The sequence below is a fragment of the Bubalus kerabau genome, chromosome 9 (genome assembly GCF_029407905.1).
Source record: "Bubalus kerabau isolate K-KA32 ecotype Philippines breed swamp buffalo chromosome 9, PCC_UOA_SB_1v2, whole genome shotgun sequence".
Lineage (NCBI taxonomy): Eukaryota > Metazoa > Chordata > Mammalia > Artiodactyla > Bovidae > Bubalus > Bubalus kerabau.
Window position 1 is genome coordinate 51279298 of NC_073632.1, and position 20537 is coordinate 51299834.

At 39.3% G+C, this 20537-nt stretch overlaps 1 protein-coding gene across 1 annotated transcript in view; it reads right to left on the reverse strand.

Moving 5' to 3' along the window:
* CRYBG1 (crystallin beta-gamma domain containing 1) overlaps positions 1–20537 on the reverse strand; it is a 248824-nt gene that overhangs the window by 11258 nt on the left and 217029 nt on the right. Inside the window, exons 9-17 of the mRNA XM_055535300.1 lie at positions 17346–17472; positions 15139–15174; positions 14304–14461; positions 13287–13413; positions 13049–13194; positions 4594–4720; positions 4362–4394; positions 3070–3182; positions 1946–2075 (exon numbers count right to left, since the gene is read on the reverse strand). Coding sequence (XP_055391275.1) covers positions 1946–2075; positions 3070–3182; positions 4362–4394; positions 4594–4720; positions 13049–13194; positions 13287–13413; positions 14304–14461; positions 15139–15174; positions 17346–17472 — 997 coding nt within the window. The remainder of the gene's footprint in view (positions 1–1945; positions 2076–3069; positions 3183–4361; positions 4395–4593; positions 4721–13048; positions 13195–13286; positions 13414–14303; positions 14462–15138; positions 15175–17345; positions 17473–20537) is intronic.

Sequence of the window (20537 nt, forward strand, 5' to 3'; positions counted from 1 at the left end):
AAAACAGGATGGGAGCCCCATGTTCAGATGATCACTTAAAGAGGACAACAGCACAGAAGTCCACTGATTTGCAGAAAAGTTGGCTGTTGATGCTTGTTTTTCAAATCACAGACCTTTATGACCTTAGACTAAGCTCCAGTGATAATAATCCTAAAATCATAAAATGATAAATCAAAAGTTCTCCAGCTTAAAAGTTCTGTGGCAAGGGTGTGGTATCTTACTGCTTCGTTTATGTGCTGTGCCTTGATGTGTAGAAAGACCAATAAACAGAACAGATCTGTGCAGAGGTGGTCTACATGGTCTTGGAATTGTGTAAACATAGAAGGAAAACCGTAGTAGTATTACCAGTTTGTACTTTCACTGCACGTTTGTCTGAGATGGCATGCCAAAACATACCAAGCACTCTAATTTAGTGACAACCACCTAACGATTTTGATGATGTCACAGTTAAAACATATGTTCTTAATAGGTGTAAAATGTACATTTCCTCATAATCAAAACTTAAAAGAATATCAGTGCCAAAAATTATGTACTAAGCATATATGTACTAAGTTCTGGCTGAAGGAAAACATTTGAAAGCTTTACCTCTGAAGTGGGTTTGTTTTTATTATTGTTAACAATATCTGTAGGTAGCTCTTAGAACTCCAGGCAGGTTAAATATCCAACTTTTAGGTTTTTTGTTATTTGTAAGTTAATGAATCTTACTACATCATCCCATATTCCACTGCTACTATTTTCACATCTCAAGAAAGGTCAACATTTTTGTTATATGAAAGGGCAGGAGGGGATGAGAAAAAGCCAACTCACACATATGTTCTTTCTACCTTTAACACTACAATCACCAACTATACATTGCAAGCTTTTTACCAAACTGTCAGACCCCAGACTTTTAACATCTGAACCTTATCTTAGAGTTTTGTTCTATTGACTATTGCTTTGTGTCAAAATTAAAGATTTCTGGTCAAAAAGGAGCACTATAATCTGGATTAGCACATACATGATAAACTGGGGGAAGTAATTTGATTACAAATCTCTGAAACAACAGAATAAATAGATTTTAAAACTATAAGGAATTTCTGCAAATCAGTAATGACAGAAAACTCAAGAGCTGGGCAAAGGATATAAGTAGGTAATTCACCAAGCAGAAACCCAAGTGACTAGTAACTAACAAAGAGAATACTCTCTACCCCATTCTTTCAAAGTGACAAAAGTTAGAATGTCAGAATACTCAGTAATCACAATGATACCAGAAATAGGAACCCCCATGCACTGCCGGCCGCAATGTAAAGTGGTGGAATTGGGTAGTACCTAGTGAAACTGCATACTCATGCACATGAAATCCAGTAAATTCCCCTTTAATCTGTGTTCCCCAAAGACTCCCTCTCAGGGTGATCCATTATGCTGTATGTACATCTGGTTATTGACTACATATTGTATGTACATATTACATCATGTGCACACATTAGACTCTAACTAGACATACATACAGCATAATGGATGACTCAAAAATTCTTAATGTAAATAGTTATGTTTATAACACAATGAGAACTATAGCATAATACTGTATATAAAATAAAAGCCTTTATGCATATTTTTATAAAACATACATTTTATAAGAATATCCAAGATGTACCCCAAACACATTAGAATGGGTGCCTGTAAAGGGAAAGGTATAGATATAGGGGTCGGGTATGAAATGGAAAAACGAGCCAGAGGGCCTTGAACTAGCCCATGAGAGTGCACCAGGCTGACCCAACACTGCCTGCCCCTCAAGTCTGAGAAAACAGCAAATGAAACCAATTTACATTTTAAAGATCTTCAAAGAGACCATGTAATTATTTTTTTCTGCCTCCAAACTGTCCACGAGGAAGCCTACCTGCCGGTGCCCTTGCTCTGACTCGGCTTTGTATCTCTGTTAGCACTGTATTCACCCTGATGTACTTACAACGTCTATAAAACGAAGAGACTTGAAAGTTGCTCCAGGTTGGCATCCCATTGCAGACAGCGAAGGATAGTGGCCTTCCTCCAGCACGTACTGATTACCAGAGAAATTTTCTCCATCATACGCAACCCAGCTACAAAGGAAAAACCACACACATGTACAGTGTATAATCTGAGTCTTCCTGGTCTAGAAGTCTGATTTTTAGAGGTAACCTGCCATTCAATAAATACAATGCTTCTTATGGCTAACAGTGTTCTCTCTTCAAAAATATCTGGATATATTTACTGCATTTCATCTTGTTGGAAATTAATAATCATAGTACCTTTGCATTGCATTTGGGAAATAAATTTGTTTTTCTCCATGTAATGATTCATTCTTTCACCTTTCCACCCTCCAGCATTCCTTGCTCATGGTGCCACCATTCTACTACAGGCCAGAGTGGTTTTGTCAAGCCCTTGAAGCTTCTCATACACTAATCCTCAGTGTATGATTAAAGGCATTACTAACACTACTATTATTATTATTATTTGGCTTAATTCTTCATCACCTTTTGCATAGATTGCTCTAAAGGCTTCCTGATCCCTTCTCCTGGCTTGGACTCCTTGCCTTGCCCGTCTTGTGTATCCTGTGGTGTCCGTCTAAGGTCACATGCTGAGGGAAGTCGTCATCTGAGTCCACCCTCCCTGTCCAAAGTCACTTCCCCTTCCCCAAATACAGAGACCACCCAGCTAGTGAGGGCAGCGTGCCCCTCATCAGCACTCCAGTCCAGCCATGCGCTTGCCTAACATTCAGAATGCCTAGCCTCCTCCTCCCCGCCTGTAAGCAAATCTACCTTGGGATGAGCCTTGGAGATAACCTAGAATCCCTTGACAGATGACAGGAGAGAACTACAGTGCAAAGAACTTGGTCTCAATCCCACTGCACAACGAGGGGATGATGTTGAACTCCTGCCCACACTGATTGATGCCTGTGTCCTCTGACGTCCAGCACCCAGTGCTCTGAAGTCTACTTCAGTACTCACCATTTGGTGGTTTTATAGTGCCAAGCACCTACAGGTATATTTACGTGCTGGTGGGAATCCTGTTTCCCACACTGATTGGGCTCTTCCAGTCCACTGTTTTGCTTACCTGCCTCCTAAAACTCTACAAGACTTGGTAGAGAAGGAATCATCAATTTGACTTATTGTTTCTCCAAAACATTGACTGCAACCTTGAAAGTGTGGTTCTGAAAACAAGTGAATCTTTGAAAAAAGTAAACAGAAACAAGTAAAATTATATTCCTAAGTATATTCATTCAGCCTTTGAAATGATGACCAAACACGACCTGTTAACTTTTGTTACAGTAAACTGGTGTGAATTTTATAAATCCTTTAATTTTCTGTATCTATATTAATGATTAATTAGAAGTATTTTGGCTGCACTACTCACGACTGTTTAATTCAGAGTCATCAAAGGACAGTCCAACAATAGAGGCAGCTTTCTACAGAACATCCTATCCTGTCCTAACAAGCTGTGAGGCATTTTAAAGCTTTATTGTGGCCAAAAGTAATTGTTTACAGGTCTATCATTTATAAGAAACTATTTTGGAAACATGTAGTGCAGTTTTCCTCCCTCAGTGGAAGTCACCTGCTGACTTGTTAAACTCTGTGTATGCCAATAAAGGAGGCAAGAGTGGCGTTTGTGCCTCTGTAATTATGGCTGTCTGAACACTTACATTAAAAAGTCTTAAATAATGAATTTAACACTTCAGTTGATGTAGCGAGTCAGCACTCCAAAGGCTTAAGTGAGAGACCATGTAAAAGAACCCATATAAAATGTCTAATGCAGACACAGCAAATATGAAAATATATTTTATTGTTTACCACAATAATTATATGCCATTGTTTGAAATACTAATCCCAGTATATTAACATAAATAATCCACTGTAATGATACAAAATTTAACTTAACATATAAAAACATTTTATAAGAAGTATTTAGATATGGGTCAGTGTTATCAATTAAGCCTTGCATGATTAGTTGCTCAGTCATGTCTGACTCTCTCTGACCCTATGGACTGTAGCCCATCAGGCTTCTCTGTCCATGGGATTTTCCAGGCAAGAATATTGGGAGTGGGGTGCCATTTCCTCCCCCAAGACATCTTCCCAACCCAGGGATCAAACCCATCTCCCTGCATCTCCTGCATTGGCAGGCAGATTCTTTACCACACTGGCAGGCAGATTCTTTACCACTGAGCCACCTGGGAAGCCCCCAAATTAAGCCTTACTGTAAACTTAAATCTAATTTTAAAATACGGTTATGCTTTCAGGCATAAAAATGGGTAAAACAGTATGTCCCTAAATGTATTATGTTTTACACATAAATTCAGCTTTTCAATGGAAGGTTTCTAATTATGAAAAATAGAGAATTTGTTAAGTTACCTGATTTCGTCTCCTTGGGCCAGTGAAAGAATCCTAAGAATTTTTAAAGGGAAGAGAAAAGGAAATGAGTAGGGTAGACATCTTGAAAGTTTTTTCTCTATATCATTAACAATTACCATTAAAAATAATCTCAGGATAGTTTCTATAATAAAATGTTTCATGAGCCAGAAGCACACATTAAGGGAATCCAAAATTCAGGCAAATGTTCTCATAGAAAAATATAACTCCTTACCAAACATATGGGTTGAACAGAGGAGATCTTACAGTTTTTGCCTCCCCAGTCCTCGAAGCTGGTATAGAAACCTTTATCCAGTATGTACTGTTCTCCTGTGAAGTCAGGATGTTCATAGGCTACCCATCTAAAGAAACAAAAGCACTGACATTATAGTTCATAGTCTACATTTGTGATAAATCACACATTTGGATAAATACGTGTCATAGAGCAACTTTCATTTATTTTACTAATTAGTAACCTTAATTTTTCTTGCTCTCCATTAATCTTTTAGGAGCAGATAATTTGTAGGACAAATCCAAGTGGCAAGAAAAAGAATATCTTTGCATGAATCTTGTGATGTTCTCGCTTACCAAATCCTATTCCCTGAGAAAGCTCCAATGAGAATATTTCTATTTCTGATTCTAAGGAGACAGTTTGGACTTTCAAGAAATACCTGTAAAAACTCCTCTAATAAACAACTAAGGATTCTTTAATGTTGATAACAAAAAGTTATCTTTCCAGAAAGATATTACAGAAGTTATGTCTCTATTACACAACAAATCACACTGGGAGAGGGTGGGGGAAGCTGACAGAAAAAAAAAATGCTTTAAATAATCATAAAATAGCTAAATAATGAGAATTTTGTTTCAATCAGGATTTCCAACATAACACAACTACATAAAAAGCAAAACTGAGCAAACTCTCGGGAATACTAAGAACAGATCTCCTGGAATGTTTTCACATTTTTTATATTTTAAATGATCTACACTCAGAGAGGAAAGTCAACAAAACCACCTTATTGATGCTGTTTCCTATCCAAAGATAAAGTCTTTGAAGGGAAAAAGTTTTTCAATTCTGTTACATTCAAGAGATACTCAATGTTTCCCCCTCAGTTAATTCACTGCCCTGCACTGGTCCTCTCACAGCTTAAAGGAATAATACCTTTATGCCTATGGTACTTTCCAAAAGTACTTTCCAAAACACTTTTTACATCTGTTATCACATTTATTCTTCTACAAAAGAGAACAAACTTGACTCCATGTTGAGTCTGTTCCTTTGGCTCTAACCTTTGGGCTCTGCAGCCCATGCCTGGTCATGCTGGTGCGGCACCTCTGTAGAGGAGTGTTGCTTATACACTGAAATGATGTTGACTCAAGACTCTGACCTTTCAAGGTGTAACACTTTCCCATTCATATAGAGAGAAATAGCTCTACAGCAGAAAATTATAATTGTCTTGTGGAGGCTTATAGGAGCACTGTGACTGGACCTACATGGATAGCTGCCAAGAACAAAGGATTGCAGCACCAAGACATTTGTAACAGTCCACCACACCTCCTTCCCTTTTGGAGTGAAAGAAGCCTGAATTCTAACCTGGGTGATGGCCCACCATCTTCTAGGTCTGCTGGCTTTCTAAATAAAGTAGCTATTCCTTGCCCTAACACCTTGTCTGTCAATTAACTGGCCTGTGGTGTGGCGAGCAGTGTGAGCTTGGAGTCAGTAACAGGGAGGAACTTTTTCACATGTTACAGAAAGGAAAACCTAAAGACATAGAAAAAAATTATTCATTTAACAGGTCATTTACCATGTGTGCTGGGATACTAGGAACGCAAGGTGAAAAAGACAAGATTCTTGCCCTCAAAAGTTCAGAGATGGGTAAGAGGTATCACATGGAATTATTTGTTCCTGTTTGTTCTGAATGGGATGTGACCTGTCCACACTGACACAATCAGTCAGTGGCCAAGGATGAATGAACCCTTGTCCGAGGCTCCTGAGGCTCACCAGGTCTCATTTCTTGACCTGAACTGCCACCTACCTTGTAAAGTATCTTTTCATTTACTACTCTACTTAATATAGCCCACATGCTTCACAATTAGAACAGATTATAACTTATCTAAAGGGCTGGACTTAAAAACTCAAGTACAGTTATTACTTGGAAATAAACAGCCATCAAAGAGAACACTGCAAAAACCTCAAGTGATAATTAGTTATGACAGCTAACATCCGGACTCACTTCTGGCCATCTGAATGGAGAAACTGCCATAAGCACCAATCACAGTCAATTTCAGAAAATACTGCTCTCCCACTTCAGAAGCTCATTAAGCAATTTTAAAATTCTATTCTCCAACACTGTGAGATGAAGAATTAGGAGGCTGGTTCTAAATATGGTCATTACATTAACTTTCAGATAACTTTAAAGAGATCCCTTAAGCTTTGTACAAGTCTGTATTTTCATTTTTAAGTAAGGGCACTGACCAAGATCCCAGTGCTGACAGGGTAAGGCTGTACAGCTCATGGGTGCCTGAGTATGTGGCCTCTGTTCACACAGCATTTGGCTTAGTCATGAAGAGAAAAAACAGAGGGATCGCAGAACACTGCAACAGGGGAGGGATTTCCACAGAGCAAGAAAATCTACTTTACAAAAGCCAGGACCTAAAAATAATCAAAGAAGTTAAGACATTATCACAAAAAAGTTCTGACAAGGCTCTGGATCCATAGCAAGTTACAGAGGCACAGAAGGTTACAGGGTCAAGAGGCTTAAAGTCCATTTTGCTTGACTGTTTGACTTTAAGGTTTGAAAGGAAAACAGCCAGTGAGGAGGGAAAGACAGAAACCTCAGGAAACAAGACGAGCAAGCTTTGAAAGACACTTCAGCCAGTGCTTTTGTTGGTGTTTGTTTAACAAGTGTGGGTACTGTACTTCCCTATAAAACTAAAATACAGTACTTGTAGGAAAACACCCAGTCCAGGTTCGATGCATGAGACAGGGTACTCGGGGCTGGGGCACTGGGATGACCCAGAGGGATGGGATGGGAAGGGAGTGGGGAGAGGGGTTCAGGATGGGGAACACATGTACACCTGTGGCGGATTCATGTCAATGTATGGCAAAACCACTAAATATTGTAATTAGCCTCCAATTAAAATAAATACATTTATTAAAAAAAAAAAAAAAGAAAACACCCAACACTGAAGTAAGCCTATCTAACTCGCTGAAGTTGAAACAGGAAACCCATTTATTAAAATATCACTTGAATTGACAGTAGTGTTGTTTTCCTTCCAAGATGCGGCCCCAGATGAATCACCCATGAATATGGGGGTAAAAAATCCAAAATTCATTTCTGAGATGCTCTGGTATATCTATCATCTAGAGTCTATTTATAACTTATACCTGAAACTCTTAGGAAGAAAACTGCTTCCTGTCCTTGTTTAAGCATATTCTGCACATGTGAATCAACACTTCTCTGTCTACAAGATTGGAAGGGGTGGAGGGCGGGCAAGTATAAGTACGAACAGATCTCAGCCTGCTGGGATCACTGCTCAGAATTTAAGGGCAGCAGTGCAAACCTGCCCTTCTGTTGAGTCAAAACAACAACACTTTTTGAAAAAAATCTGGACTCCAGAAATATCTCATTTTGCTCTTCGTTTTTAAAAAATTAGCCCAGTTTTCACTAGTTAAGCAAGAGGACAGCATAGAACTAGGAAGTGATGAGCGGGGATGTGTAAAGGCAACTCTTCTGATGTTTCAACAAGAAATGAAATGTAGTTCCTAAAACCTCTTCTGCTGGATTCACGGGTACCCTTCCTGAAGGCTGTGCTCGGTTTCAGAGTTATTAATAATGAGTCTACCACCCAGGGAACTTATCACGCATGGGACACTGGCACATCTCAAGCTTCCTATCTGCAGGGCTCAACTCCGCTGCTGCCTCCTCCAAAGTCTTCCCTCTGTCCAAGCTGGAAATTCATTCCTCTCCGCTGTAGGTCCCCACAGCACTTAATCTTTGCATCTTTTGTAGCAATAATTATGTTTTATATAAACACTATAACTTCTTTGAGGATACAATGCTTTGCACATACTAGACCTCATTAAATATTTGTCTAATGATCAACTGAGTGAAATATGAGGAAGCAGCTGGTCTTGGCAAATTGAAGCACTCCTACAACCCAGAATGTAAAAGGAAGTGGCTGTGTGTGTCTGTGCATGCACATGCACGCCTCCTTTCAACTTCCCCCAATAACAAAACCCAACTGCTACCAACCAACCAAAAAGAAAAAGCCTAAGCCAGGAAGTGTAACTAGAAATGACTAAAAATAGAAACATAAAAGCAATATTTTATAAAGGAAACAGATTTTAAGTAAACAAGGGCTGGGTAAAAAAGAGACTGACTCCAGGCACAGTAGTTTTACCTGTGCTAACAGCATAATCTACACACATGCCTGATGGGAATCCACCCAGCATCCTTTTGCTTCCTCTGCAAGGGTGTATGACTGGGCTCTGACTAACGGACCTAACACACCTGGTGAGTATCAAAATGTTCAACTGTTTCCACATACTGAGTTGGTCATTGTATATTCTCCCTCTAAATAATTTACTTTAAAGGCAGTCAAAAATACTATATAGCCACAGCAATATTTCAGATGACCTCTGAATGCCAGACCTTTGTCTATGGGAGATTCTAAAACGTTAGGGTTCCAGAACAGGACCTAGGAGAAGGCATTTCCTGCTAAGAATGGAAGCCCCAGAAGTCACTGTGTCATTCTGCCAAGATGGTGCCACAAACAACAACCAACACAAGAATTTAATGACATGACTAACGTTAAAAGCATATTACATTGTAGATGCATCTAAAATATCCAGGGCGTCTGTGGAAAGTCTCTTGAAATACAATAGAGTTGAGGTTAGAGTGATTCATACAGCCTATGTTACTCATGCCATAAGAACCTAATACCAAACACTTTCAACAGAACCAATGTCTATTTCACATGACCATTTAAGAATACTCTCATAACAAATTATAACTTACATCAGCCTGGACCATAAAAATAATCATAGAGCTTACTTTAACAGACATCTATTCCTGCCAATCCATTATTTGCCTCCACTCTATCTGATGTTCCTGGGGAACCCCTCAGCCCAATCATATATAACTTGCCTCCATTGGACTGACCCTACATCTCAGCTCCAGAGCTGTGCATGTATCATAGGCATGGCCTTCTCTTTGGCTACAGTAATTGGTTCAGATACAACCATATGACCTAAGTGTACAGAATCAAAGTCAAACCTGGAACCTCTGTGGGAAAGAGAAGCTTTCCAATGGAAGCAGTCAAGAACAGAAACCAGATGCTGCTGCCACAGGCTCCAGATAGAAAGTATGATTTGTTCTTGCTGTTTAGTCACTAAGTTGTGTCCAATTATGACCCCATGGACTGGAGCCCAGCAGGCTCCTCTGTCCATAGGATTTTCCAGGCAAGAATACTGGAATGGGTTGCCATTTCCTACTCCAGGGGATCTTCCCAAACCAAGGATCAAACCCATATCTCTTGTGTCTCCTGCACTGGCAGGCGGATTCTTTATACTGCTAAGCCACCAGGGTAGAACAAATCTGACTCCATATTTAATCCATTTCTTCTACCTTAGACTTTGTGTTCTCTATTGCTTTTGCTACAAGTTAATCACTAAAGGGATCCTGCCATAGCTTGAACACAATGGCCAACTTCTGGGAACCCTGCCTCCCACACCCAAGTGTTAACCTAGAATACTTTTTGTTTAGCTCACAGGAAATATCCTGACCAGGCCCACCTGGCTGCAGCAAAGTAAAAATTAACACATCCCTTGGGGAGTCTGTATTCCACATCCCAGGGAAAAATTGCAACGATTTATTGTCCTTTTTACTTTACTGCTTCACTTCCCCTTCTATGTTCTATAAAAGAAACTAGCATCCAAACCCTAGCAAGATGGCTCTTTTGGACACAAGTCCAAAAGACTAGTCTCAGTCCTCTGGCTTTCCAAAAAAGTCACTATTTCTTGCCCTAATACCCCCTCTCTAGATTTATTGGCCTGTAGTATGGCGAGCAGTATGACCTTGGACTTGGTAACAAAAGGACCTGCCTAAAGTGAAGCCAGCATAGCAAAAGCCCAGTCAAGAGATGGAGATCAAGTTCTCATACAGTGTCTAAACTCCTGTACCATCAGGATTTTTCAGTTATGCATGCCAATATATTACATTTTTATCACTTATGCCATTTTAGTTTGACCTGTAGCCACTTGCATCCCAAGGAGTCTTGACTAGTCAACTTTCAATAAAAACTTACGTCAGCATTAGTAAAGCACTCAGTAGCAAATTCCAGGTACACTGAAACAATTATTTTTATGTTAAAATAATAGCCCAGAAATGAAACCACCTATATGGTTAATTTATAACAGAGGAGGCAATACTATATTAATTCAAAGGGGAAAAGACTCTTCAATAAATCATGCTGGGGAAATTCAACAGCTACACGGAAAAGAATCAAATTGGACTACTTTCTCACACCATATAAAAAATAAACCCAAAGTGGATTTACATTTAAGATCTGAAACCATAAAGCTCCTAGGGGAAACATAGGCAGTATGCTCTTTGACATGTCTTAGCAATATTTTTTTGGATATGTCTCCTCAGGCAAGGGAAACAAGAACAAAAATAAACAAAAGGGACTACATCAAACTACGAACTACATCAAAAAAGCTTTTTGTACATCAAAGGGAACCACCAACCAATTGAAAAGGCACCTGCTGAATAAATAGGAGAAGATATTTGCAAACAACATATCTGATAAAGGGTTAATATCCAAAATAACAAAGGACTCCTACAACTCAACACCAAAAAGCAAACCATCTGATTAAAATATAGGCAGAGGACCTAAACAGACATTTTTCCAAAAGGACCTACAGACAACCAGTGGGCACTTGAAAATATATTCAACGCAACTAATCATCAGGAAAATGCAAATCAAATTCACAATGAGATATTGTCTCACACCTGTCAGAATGGCTACCATCAAAAAGGCAACAAATACCAAGTGTTGGCGAGGATGTAGAGAAACGGGAACCCTTGTGCACTGTTGGTAGGAATATAAACTGGTGCAGTAACTATGGAGAACAGCATGGGTTCCTCAAAAAGTTAAAAATAGAACTACACAATGCAGCAGTTCCATTTCGGAGTATTCTTCCAAAGAAAACAAAAACACTAAGTCAAAAAGATACAAGGACCCCTATATTCACTGCAGCATTCCATATCCAAGACATAGAAGCAACCTATATATCTAACATAGATAGATGTAGTGTGTATACACATACACACACACACAATGGAATATTAATCCACCATGAAAGGGAATGAATTTTTGCTATTTGCACAACATGGGAGAACTGAAAGGGTATTACGCTAGGTGAAATAGACAAATACCACATATTTATATGTGGAATCCAAGAACAAAAGGAACAAATAAAACAGAAAACAGTCATAGATACAGAGAACAGGTGGTTGCCAGAGTGGAGGGAGGTGGGAGGATGAGTGAAACAGGTGAGGGAAATTAAGAGGTACAAACTTCCATTTACAAAATAAATGAGTCATGGGAATGAAATGTACAACATCAGGAATATTATCAATAATTGTGTAGTATCTTGGTATGGCAACAGAAGGTAACTAGACTTTTCATGGTGATCATTTTGAAATGCACAGAAATATTAAAGCATTATGTTGTGTACCATGAACTAACATACTGTTGTAAGTCAATTGTACTTCAAAAACAACAAACAAACTCATAGAACAAGAGATCAGATTTGGACTTATCATGGTGATCATTCTGAAATGCACAGAAATATTAAAGCACTATGTTGTGTACCATGAACTAACATACTGTTGTGAGTCAATTATACTTCAAAACAACAAACAAATTCATAGAACAAGAGATCAGATTTGTGGTTACAGAGGTGGGGAGTCGGGGGAGTTGGATGAAGATGGTCAGAAAGTATAAACTTCCAGTTATAAGATAAATAAATACTGGGGATATAATGTAGAGTGTGATTAATATAATTAATTCTGCTGTATGCTATATATGAAAATTGTTAAGAGAGTAAATCCTAAGAGTTCTCCTCACAAGGAAAACATTTTTTCTTCTTCTATTTTGTATCTATGAGATGATGTTCACTGAACTTATTTTGGTATCATTTCACGATGAATATGTCATTACATTGCACATCTTAAACTTACAGAGTGCTGTATATCAACTACATCTTAATATAACTGGAAGAAAAAAATAATAGGAAATATAATAGAGCAGGTATAGGACCATAAGAAAATCAAATGGGACTTTGTCCCAACTTCAGGTTTCTAATGTTAAATCACTATTATTTGTTTCTGATCCTAAGAAATTCATGAGTTCTTTTCATGAAGAATGACAAGAGAAGTGAATCTGTAGATTTTATAATGCAACTCAAATTCTGCTCCAATGTTATATTACATATAAAAGATACTATATGAGAAAGATTTTAAAAAGCAGTTATAAAAATATTGTAGCAGTATTAAATGGCTAATTTAATGTTTCGTTTTTGAGATATGTACTTATTGAGTGTCTACTCTGGGTCAAAGACTCCATTACTTTAGCACAAACCAAAGTGAAGCTCACTATTAAAATCCCCATTGGGTTATTTCACTTACACTCCACTCAGTACATTAATAGACTGTGTCTTCACTCCGTATCCAGTCTCCTTTAAATTAGCAACAATTCCTAATACATCAATACTGGAACCTTTGGATCCAAAGTTTTTTTCACTGTACATTATCATGTGAGCATTTGAAAAATCCTATTGAGAAAAAAAAAATTCAAAATTCAAAGACTAGCCAATTATTACTCAAAAATGCCCGAGTATTACCCATTAGCTTTTCTGTAACTTACACCTAATATAGGTCGTAAAGACTGCAGTTCTCCACTGTAGCCTCCCCAGTCATTCCAGTCCTTGTATTCTCCTTCTTCAAGCAAATACTGATGACCTGTAAAGTCAGGCTTCTCATAAGCAACCCAACTACAACAGAAGAACATGAAAGAGTAGAAATTTTCAGTACTGTTAAAATATCAGTGTCGCTGACAAATGTAAATAGCTATAAAGCAAGACATGGACCCACGCATTATGACTACTGGAATTCTTCCCTAGCATTTAAGAGATTAGTAGAATGGCCTCCCTGATGGCTCAGGTGGTAAAGAATCTGCCTGCGATGCAGGAGACCTGGGTTCAATCCCTGGGTCGGGAATATTCCCCTGGAGAAGGGAATGGCAACCCACTCCAGTATTCGTGCCTGGAGAATTCCATGGACAGGGGAGCCAGGTGGGCCACAGTCCATGGAGTCACAAAGAGTCAGACATGACTGAGCAACTTTCACTTCACTTCACCAAGAAATTAATCTAAGAAGTATATACCAATGTTCCTTAAAGGATTATAGGGAGGTCAGCATGTATGTGTACATGTTTGTCTAAGTGTGTTTAAGAACTGACTCAAAAGAACTTTAACAAATAAAACTGGATGAACTTTCTTCCAATAACAATTAATATATTGTATATTTTGGGCTATTTATAAGCCATTTTCAAGTGTAGACTTTAAAGAAAATATGTAAGCTCTATAAAGTACAGAATATGATCCTAAAAAATAGAAAGCAAACTAACAGTTCAAAAATTTGGAGCATATCAATAAACAAGAGTGTAGATTTGATCAATCTGGATGGCCCAATTTATCAGCCTTGCCCAGCTGACTGATTCCAAACTAGCCCATCAAATCCAGGTCACCACTAGCTGAAGAAAACATGTTTATTCACTCCACCCTGCAATTTGGAAAGCTATCTTTGGGGAAGAGAGACCATGTTTTTAATGTTATTAAAGGGAATAAAAAGGAATCCTTACAGGTCACTCCTGTCTACTTACATGCCTCGTAGAACTTTCATAGATCCCACTGATACAAATGACAAATGTTCATCTCCAGTGGTTTCTTCTGTTTCACCTCCTTCCATGACAAACCTACCCATCTCTGTTTCCAGCTCCATACATTTTCCTTCAAAGAAAGGCTTTTCATAAATAACTATCTATAACAGAAATGAGATATGCCAGTAAGTTGTAAGAAGTCAAATATCTCAATAGCTAAACACTAAATCAGTCACTTAATATCACTAAGTCGTGGAACACAAATTTTATAATCACATTTTTAAATTAACTAAATAAAAGTATCTTGTAATATAATTTTAAAAATCAGAATTTTACTCCTGCTGTGGTATAGCCTGAAGTCAAAGTTCAAAAGACAGATGCATAATTGGTTTTTGTTCAACGTCTAGAATTGATATTTAGAATTTTAAGGAACCAAAGTATTGTTAAAATGTTTTAAAAATGAGACACACTATAGATCAAACTGTGTGTCACAGATGTGCAAAGCAGAACTAGCAGAAGGAGAATTTTAGAGTAGGGAGAACGTGTCTTGAAAAGTAAGGTTTTTCCTTTCAGGCAAGCAGCAACAGGCCCCGCAGTTAGTAAATACAACTGCAGATTACAGCTTAATGCAACAGTGAACCTTCTGAGCCATGGCTGCACACACTTAGTGCTAACTCGTGCTCTCAGCATCACCTTCCTCCTGAAGGTGATGGCATGTATAAGCTGGACAACTCCCGCTGACTGCAGTTATGTCTTATGGAAGTGATACATAAAATCACGCAAGTATTATCTTCATGAAGATGGAATGGGAGTAAAATTCTTTAAAAATGTACATTACCTTAGGATCTGTAGGGAATTCAACTTTACGACCACCCTGAAAAGAAAAATAATATTATAAGAAAAATGGCTTGTCACTGATAAGTTACCATTTGCTATTACCCACAGCAGTCTGTGATAAGCCACGGAACCACACAGACCAACTACATTCTGGTTTGTTTAACTGATGTGGAGACAGTTCTAAAATTCCCAAAAATGCAGGGAAGATATGAGGAAGAGTCTCACAGAGGCGGTCTACAAGCTGCATGGTATCTGTGCTTTTTAACCAAATAGATGTTTGGTTGTTGTTTTTTTTAAACTCATTAAACTCCCAAAAAGGCCTATTTCTCACCTCTCTTAAAAAGCAGTCTAAGATTTTACATCTCTAGACTCAAATTCTCACAGGCAGCAACCCTCACCTTCTGTGCTTATTAACCCTGCACTAGGCTCACCCTCCAGCAGGGATACGGGCTCCGCTTTGCCCGTCTCCACCTCGCCGGGATTCAGCTCCCTGTCATCCTGTTCACGCCTATTTGCTACCTGGCCCTAGAGGCATTTGATTTTGCAACCTCTGGCTTACAAAGCTGTTGAAGTTCACTCAAGTTCACAATATGATCTGAAGGACTCCTGAAATAATTAGGTAAACTCTTAGATAAATTTAAAACATCCCATAGAGGATGGGTCTATGGGGGTTGCTATATGTTTAGAATAAAGAAATTTTAATCCAAAAATCTCACTAAAATCATAGAAGAGGTGTCACACAAAAGAATTAAATAAGGTAAGAGTTTAAACCAGCAGTGGGAAAGTCAAAAGGCTTTTTTTTTTTAAGTTGTTACATATATAAGTGAAAAAAATAAAGTATAGCCAAAGATCTCGAATACAGCAAATGAACTATAATTAAAAAAGAATGTGGCTGATTTTAATCAACAAACCAGGGCTCATACAATCAACTAAGTATGCTTTTTGAAAGGAATCCTTTTCGAATTCTGTGAACTTTACAATTCTGTAGGTCATCATTAAAAACTGCCTTCAAAACTTGAGGCAATTCTTTTACATATTCAGAAAAGTTACAAAACTTTACTCTTCAAAAGAGGATTTAATTTTAGAAGAAAAGCCCAGAATTATTTGCATGAAGACAAGCAGACAGATAATTAAGCCACAACCTGTGGCAGGAGGGATAAAATTAAGATAAAAAATTATCTTCCTGACTTTCTAATTTGTTTCAAACTGACTTAGAAGACAACCACAAAGTGGAATTTCAAGAACATGTTTGTAACAGGAGCCTCACTCATGCTGTACGTGTTTAGTGAACATTCTTATGACGCACCTCAACATGAGGTCAAAACAGGTGCAGCTTGGAGCCTTCCAACGCTTAGAGTCTTGCAGAAGAAACAAAGAACCAGGCAAAATACAGGGGAAGGAAGCACGGGATCCTTCCTAAGGGGAGCGCTTTGGAGGACAACACTCACCTGGACATCTGACTCCAGGCCCCCCGGTGCAGTCACCCAGCCTGGCCTGTCATTACAGCAAGCTGGTCCTCAGCAGGCCCTACCCTTTCCCAGCTCTGACCTGGCTCATGCAGTCTAACTCTGACATTGCCATCTAAAATAATCCTGCTTGGTTTTTAAGATCCACCTGACTTATTGTGCTTTGCTGTGCTTAGTCACTCAGTCGTGTCCAACTCTTTGCAACCCCATGGACTGTAGCCCACCAGACTCTTCTGCCCATGGGGATTCTCCAGACAAGAATACTGGAGTAGGTTACCATTCTCTTCACCAGGGGATCTTCCCAACCCAGGGATCGAACCCAGGTCTCCCACATTGCAGGCAGATTCTTTACCATCTGGGTCACCAGGGAAGCCCTGACTTATTATGATGCTCTCCTAATTATCCCCTTTCTCTAACACCTACAAGCTGGACTTTGTCTGTCCTCCTGATTTAATTCTTCACTTTCTCACTTCTCACATCTGCCCTGGGCTGAGCTGTGCACACATATCAGTGACTCTGCATGGCCAAGAACACCTATGGGCTTATCCATGTTTTTTTTCCTCCATCTGTAGCAACTATCAAGTTATCCTTTCTATTAGTTCTATCTAGCAATAAGTCCCATCCTCTACATATTTATCTTTTAAAACTCGGCTTTATTGCTTTAAAGTCACATCCCATGAATTATCAAAGTCAAGCAAAGAATTACTGACTCTAAGAACACATGATCGGATTCCATCTTTACCATTTTCAGTGGCCGCATGGATCCAATGTATGCCTCCTCTGTATCCCAGAAGGATAAGTCAGGGTATTCACCAGGTTCCAGGATAAAAGGGACACCCTGAAATCCAGGCTCTTCATAAATCAGCCATCTAAATAAGTACCAAGGAAGAAACAGACAGTTCATCATTTCTGTCAGTGGAACACTGCACCCCACAGATGAGAGAGGACCAGAACAGGGGAGGATGTGGGTCTGGACACACAAGTGTGGGTGCACTTAGTGGAGCAATGTTGGACTCCAGGAGGAATAAGCCATTATATGCACCTCTTGAGCTTTTGTTTGTTTCCTTGGCTTGGCTAGCTTTGTCCACTGATTTTACTTTCTATTATGAACTGTTTCAAAGTTTAAATGTCTGTTACTTCCAAGTAATAAAAGTAGTTATCTTTTGCCCTGGGTATGTATTTAGAGAGGCTCCAGCCAGGAGATTTCACACTTTAAAAGGTTATATCTCATTTGTAACCAAAAATAGGATGTTCCACCTAATCATCTGTCATAGTGTCAAAAATTAGGAACAGCTAACAAATAAATAGAGCTTGCAAGGAATTCCATCTGATCCTTACAACAATGCTACAAGGAAAAGATACAGTCCCCATTTTACAGGTGAAGTTAAATTGCCCAGGGCCACACAGCTACAAGTACTAAATGCAGGGCTGATCCAAGCTGACCCCAAAACCAAGGTTCTAGTCATTCTTGAACAGCAGTCTTTCTCATTCCAGAGAGTGCACTGAACATAATTTCTGCTTTCACAGTCACTCAGGATCAGCACTGGGAGCATGACTTAATGCACAGTGATGTCTGTGGGGGCTCTCAAAGTCTAAAGACTGCTTGTTCCCAGGCCCAATGCTTTTTGAGTCCTTGGACTTGATTTTTATGGTTTTTCAATACCACACCCTTCTATCACACTTGTCAGCTGTCACTTCTGCTGTGGTCAAGCAACCAGAAGCCTCACCCTCCTCTAATGTGCTAGAAACCAGGAAACCAGAAAACCATGCCTCACATGAACTGTCCCTAAAGACTGTGCAGTCTTATCAATTTCTTGGTTCCTTGGAGGGTTCTGGTGAAGTCGCTGTTGCTGGAGAAGTGACTTCTTTATAAGAGAGATGGTAATATACCCTCTTGACAAGCAAATGTGGCATTCTTGGTGATCACTTATACCCACCAATTCTTTATTAGTCTTGCTAAAGCATCCTAGCTGGGCTAACTGTGCCAAGTTCCCCAGAGCACAGGCCACAAGAGGAAGCTGGCTATAAAGGTAATCTTTTACCTACAAAATGAATCTGATTCTCCCCTCTTTGCTTTTCTCTTGTTCACAATTTCGGCCCAAGGGCACGTTTTTGGTGAGTTTCTGTTACAGACTGTCCTGGATAAATCAGTAACTTCTTTAGACTTACTAATTATACAGGGATTTATAGTCAAAATCCTACTGGAGACCTGCCAACATACACATACAGACACACACACACACAAAATGTTGAAAGGCTGTGTGTGGTGTGTGGGTGGGGGAATCAAAACTAATCCACAGTGTTAGAAGTCAGGGCAATAGTTACAGGGACGACTGGGAGGTGGTGGGAAGGCAGGAACAGAGATGCAGAGAACAGACTTGTGGGCACAGCGGGGGAAGGAGGGGGCAGGACAAATTAAGAGCATAGCGTGGACACATTCTTTACCGCATGTAAAGTAGGTAGGTGGGAAATTGCTGTATAACACAGGGAGCTCAACCCAGTAAAACAACCTAGAGGGGTGGGATGGGGTGCGGGGCTGAGAGGGAGGTTCAAGAGGGAGGGGACACATGTATTCTTCCGGCTGATTCATGCTGTTTTAGGGCAGAAACCAACACATCATTGTAAAGAATTATTCTCCAATTAAAAATAAACTAAAAAAAGAGAATGTACTACATCTTTTTTTGGAGCCCAAAGCTCTCAAAGGCACATCACACACTGATTTCATGCCCTAGCTAAATAACAGCAGTTTATTATCAAGTGTGCTATTTGGCCAATAACAAGCCAAGGGCCTTGAGGTCTGACTCTTCACAAATGAACAGTCTGAATTTTTTATAAACACAGACGATGGCTCATCAACAAGTGATTCTGAGATTCTGACATGGTGCTTACTGAAGTACTCTTTCATTAAGTGTTTTCTTCTACGGTTTGAGTTCTAAGGGTATGTATTCATCTGCTACTAAACATCTCATTTTCCTTGAAGCATACAGCTTAGTCATGGTAACACTTATAGAAGGAAGGTAATCTGGGATAAAGAGGGCTTTGTCCAAAAGCCTGAACATATAAACTGGCACACCTGAAGACTGCTGTTCTGCGAATAGTGAATTCTGAGGGCCTGCTGGGTAACTTCCTCAGTAAATGCTGAGGGCCTGCTGGGTAACTCAAACACACATTTGTGAATGAGGGTGGACTTTGGAATCTGAAAACTCATATACAGAGTGTGATCCTTTTTCCCCTTAATTCTATTCCAACAAGATACATTATTCACAAGGCCATCAGGAGATAAACTACCTTCGCGCAGTGTGATTTCATTTTCTTTTATTTTCTCATGTATTCAGCCTTTGCCTATATTATGAATAAACTGTATGTCTATAAAGTATGAGTTTAAAAACACAATAACAAATGTGGCTTCCCTGGTGTCAGTAGTAAAGAATCTGCCTGCCAATGCAGGAGACACGGGTTCGATCCCTGATCTGAGAAGATCCCATATGGCCGCACAGCAGCTAAGCCTGTGTGCCACAACTACTGAGCCTGTGCTCAGAGCCCAGGAATCACAACTGCCGAGCCACGGGCCCTCGAGCCTGTGCTCCTCAACGAGAGAAGCCAGTGCAATGAGAAGCCCTCGTACCACAACTAGAGAAAAGCCTGCAAGCAACAAAGATCCAGCACAGCCATAAATAAATGAATACAAATATTTTTATAAAAAAAAATGTATACATACAAAGGAATACTGTTGAACTAATGTTGAACTAATAACAATGGTCATCCATACATTCATGAAAATCATTCATGTAATTACCCTTTCAGAAGCACCCTCTGAATCAAGACAAGAAAAACCTTATCTTGTTCACTTGTTCTTAAACCAAAAACAGTTTTTCCAGCTGGATCCTAAGTCTTATTCTCTAGATATGGCTGCACATGAATGTTGGCTACATAC